Source organism: Carassius gibelio, chromosome B9 (assembly GCF_023724105.1).
Source record: "Carassius gibelio isolate Cgi1373 ecotype wild population from Czech Republic chromosome B9, carGib1.2-hapl.c, whole genome shotgun sequence".
NCBI classification, from domain to species: Eukaryota; Metazoa; Chordata; class Actinopteri; order Cypriniformes; family Cyprinidae; genus Carassius; species Carassius gibelio.
Window position 1 is genome coordinate 15984928 of NC_068404.1, and position 4637 is coordinate 15989564.

The window sequence follows — 4637 nt, forward strand, 5'->3', positions numbered from 1 at the left end:
TTATAATATTTTAGTACATATACACAATCACACACTCTTTGTGTTGTAAGTCCTGCAACATAAAAGGAGACAGACTTATTTTATATGTTTATAGATTTACTCTAATTCAGAACAGCCTTATGCTGACATTTACTTCCGTTGTGTCCTCTCTGCTGGAGATTGAAAGGTTCCACTAAAAAAAAGGATTTAGTGACCAGAAAAAAATCAAGGGTCAAGGGTCTGTGACCTCCCCAACCACATAGCAACATGTCTTTCAGAACGGAACACTTAGATGTTTAAAATGGCATGACAAAATCCCTAAACTGAAATTACTTTGCTCATAGAAATCACTGTGAAGTCATAGAACTGAGTCACTTTGATTTTTGAAAAGCAGAACCAGCTTAAAGGGTACTTTAACAGGACTGGCTGGAAGCCAAACAGAGTTGGGCTTTTGAAGTAGTGTCAACTTTCTAACCGAGCTGAACCATGAAATTATAATAGGATGCTGTGGCAATTTCACAAAAATGCAATGCTCGAGTGCCATAGAAATATTTGTCTTATATGACTGGGAGGTCTTATGTCAAATAAATAATAGAAAGAGTTTCAAACTTCAATTATGTAAAGTAAATCGAATCATTTGAATGACTCACTCATTAAATGCTCACTAATGGCACCTACTGGCATTTTAATTTAGTTGAAAAGTATCATTTCCACCGTCATTTCTTGTTTGTATTTATTAAAAAATATTTAAAAGAATCTCATAATTATTGAGCCCCGCACATGACATGCAAGAAAAAATATATAAATTGTGTGCACAATTTACTAATTCATTCCCTCAATGTTCTAAAACATGCACATGATTACTATTGTGTTCCCTCGAATTATAGATAGTGCGCACGATTTACTATTGCATTCCCTTGATTTACTATTGTGTTAGAATTAGTAAATCGTGCGCATTATTTATAAATCGAGGGCACGCAATAGTAATCGAGGGCATGTTTTAGTACATTGAGGGAACGAATTATTAAATCATGCACACGATTTAGTCTACTATTTTTTTCCTGCATGTCATGTGCGGGGCTCCGTACATAATATTATGCAGTTGTAATTTTTAGTGTAAATGATTTAATTTAATAACGTATAGAAAATCACATTTTTATAATTCAATTTATAGATCAAATGTAAGAATTTGAAATTAAAGTTTTAATTAGATTAGAAAGCCCTCAGATAAAATATAAAAAGCACAAGGATTTATGTCTCAGCTGATAGAAAACTGATAAGAATATTGCTTTAGAAAACATCATATTTGCAAACACACACACACACACACACATGCATAGGCTACACGCTAAAATGCTGGGTTCTTTCATCCCAACTTTGGGTCATATATATATATATATATATATATATATATATATATATATATATATATATATATATATATATGTATATATATATATATATATATATATATATATATATATATATATATATATATATATGTATATATATATATATATATATATATATATATGTATATATATATATATATATATATATATATATGTATATATATATATATATATATATATATATATATATATACACATACACACACACACACACACATTCACACACACACACAAACACACACACACGCACGCACACACACACACACACACACATATATACATATATAACCTAGATACCCCTGATATAACAAATCCCAATTTAACCCTCGTATATATATCACTTAATAGTAATAAACAGCAAATAATTATAAACATACAATGCTATAGCATGCATAATTAATTATAATTTAATCAATTATCTTTAACAAATTATAGTAATTTAAATATCTAGAATAATGTACCCAAAATCAATCGACTATATTAAACTATATTTTATTACATTACATTATATTTTCCATATATATGTCCAGGAAATATTTTACCACAAAATCATTTTAATTCATTGACATTTAATAACCCGATGACACAGAACTTATGCTAATCATAACAGAGCATGCTGAACCAGCTGATGGGTCTTTTAATTTCAGTTTCTTCTCCTTCAACAGTTGCAGTCTTCACCACCAAATGAGGAGAAGAGTTTAAGTGCCAATGAACTGACTGAATTCTTCACCATGTGGCAAGAATTAAACTTCACAGATGACAACAACTCGCAGGTGGAAGCGCAAATGTGCCCCACATCCTTCAACCGTTCTGCTCTCCTCCATGCTATGTGCACCCTCTACTCCTTCATTTTTGTTGTGGGCCTGGCCGCCAATGCGCTAGTAGTGTGGGTCAACTTGCGCTCAGGGCGTCATTACCATGATACACACTTGTATATATTAAACATAGCAGTGGCTGACCTGTGTGCGGTCGCTACTCTCCCGGTGTGGGTGAGCTCGCTGGCACAGGAAGGTCACTGGCCATTTGGCCAGGCGGCTTGTAAGCTCACACATCTACTCTTCAGCGTCAATCTTTTCGCCAGCATCTTCTTCCTGGCCTGCATGAGTGTGGACCGGTATCTTTCAGTGGTCCACTCAAGGGAGATTTCCCAGAGAAGAGGACGACAAATACGACGTTTAGTGTGTGTGGTAACATGGCTGCTTGCTTTATTTGCCTCCATTCCTGACGCATACTTCCTGCAGTCGGTAAAGTCACAACACAGTCCTATGACTTTGTGTCATCCTATATATCCAGAAGACAACCCTTTACAGTGGATGGTGGGCATTCAGCTGAGTTTTGTGGTTCTTGGTTTTGTCATACCCTTCCCTGTTATAGCAGTGTCCTATGCGCTTTTGGCAAACGCTCTGGCCTCCTCTTCCTCTCATTCCCCTTCAAATGGCGACCAGGATCGCAGCGTGAGCAGGAAGGTCATCCTCACGTACATAGTGGTTTTCATAGCTTGCTGGGCACCATATCATGCTGTGCTGTTAGCCGATGCGCTAGCGATGCTAGGTGTGTTCCCGATGGTCTGCAGTTCAGAGAACGTCCTTTTTGTGGCGCTGAACCTTACGCAGTGCCTGTCGCTGCTGCACTGCTGTGTGAACCCTGTGGTCTACAGCTTTGCTCACCGGCACTACCGCTATGACCTCATGAAAGCCTTCATTTTTAAATACTCCAAGCGTACAGGGTTGGCGCGACTCATGGAGGGCTCTCAGGGCACCGAGATGGAGTACGCAATGGTGGAAAACACCCCTACAGCTGTGAGCTAGGACCCTCAAGAACATCATCCTCAACCGATGTTCTGCACTGCTTCAAAACATGAAGTCCTCTGACATGTTTGCCTGAAATGTAGATCAGCAGAACTAAATGTTTTCCGTCAGAACTGCAGCAAATGCTCAACAGTGACTGATAAAGATAATGATAATTCATTTGAAATGTGCCAAAGACTGTTGGGATTTTGTAAAATCAAAACCACTTTAAGATGTTTTCATGAAATTCTGGTAAAATTGATCATGCGTTCTGTCAAAATCACAGCAAGAGAAACCTGGTTTTAGTGTGACATCATAATTGTGTCCAGTAATGACTTTCCCAAAAATGTTTGATGGCTTTCAGTCATCATAATATGATACATAATGCAATATACAAAAATTAAAGACTTGTGAAAAAAAATGAAGCTGTAAATAAAACCAGATTATTTTTACAAGTAATAATACACCGGTAATCTTTCTACTTCTAAATTTCATGTTTAATTTACTGTTACTTTCTGTTATGCTGTTTCTTCATAATTATTTGTGAAATTTATTAGCAATTTTGGAGTGAAAATGCTTATTTTAATTTAACGTCTAAGGTCAACAAACCATTAAAATTGTGATAAAGTTGTGTGAAAAGCACTTTCTTAAGAGGGTCTTTTGTGTCTGTGGCAAGAGAATTTGCATTACTTTTGTAATTTGAACAGCTCATTCAATCAAAAATAACTGATTGCACTTCATTGTAGATTTTGTTTAGTGTGTGTATGATGTTTTATGACTGGCTGTTAGCTTGTAATGTGTAACTCATGTATGTACTTTGAAGGGCATTTAGCTTATTTTGTCTCTTATAGATGTGTAAATTTCAATTAAAGTAAGTTAAGTATGTTGTTATATTTATCTTTACTTGCATCAGTTTTTGTTATTTTTGAGTTCTGTTCGAATACTTAAATGTGCTCAGGATTAAATAATTTGATTCACATGCTTATTAAATAGATCTTAGTGTAATTTAACAAATAATGAAACATCAAATACATCTTCTATAAAAGTTTTTCTCTCACACATTTGCATAGCTTCTCTATGCTATCTGATGAAATATGATGCATAGTTAGGATTAACCCATGTGTGAGCTAGAATTAATATGGATTCAATCTAGCCAGACCTTTTATCTTTGATTATCAAAATCAACCCTGTGGAGTATAACTGCTTCACCATCTGTTCAACAATAGTGGCCCCTTTTTATTTACATCCTAAGGGCCTCATAAAAACTTAAAGGTAATGGCTACAACATACAAGACTGTACTGCAAGATACAGTTTCAAACAACAGTGGTGGAAGATTTTGATTTAACTGAAAATACACTTTAATATGTTATAACTACAGGACATTAAAATTGCAGTCAAAAAGCTTTAACCACAGTTAAGCACACACCACAGTTTAGTATAATTTAGTATAACTTGCAG

At 35.1% G+C, this 4637-nt stretch overlaps 1 protein-coding gene across 1 annotated transcript in view; it reads left to right on the plus strand.

The window, feature by feature from the left end:
• LOC127964589 (atypical chemokine receptor 3-like) overlaps positions 1 to 4071 on the plus strand; it is a 5878-nt gene extending 1807 nt beyond the window's left edge. Inside the window, exon 2 of the mRNA XM_052564834.1 lies at positions 2057 to 4071. Coding sequence (XP_052420794.1) covers positions 2057 to 3199 — 1143 coding nt within the window. The 3' untranslated portion in view covers positions 3200 to 4071. The remainder of the gene's footprint in view (positions 1 to 2056) is intronic.
• Positions 4072 to 4637: the final 566 nt, after the last annotated feature.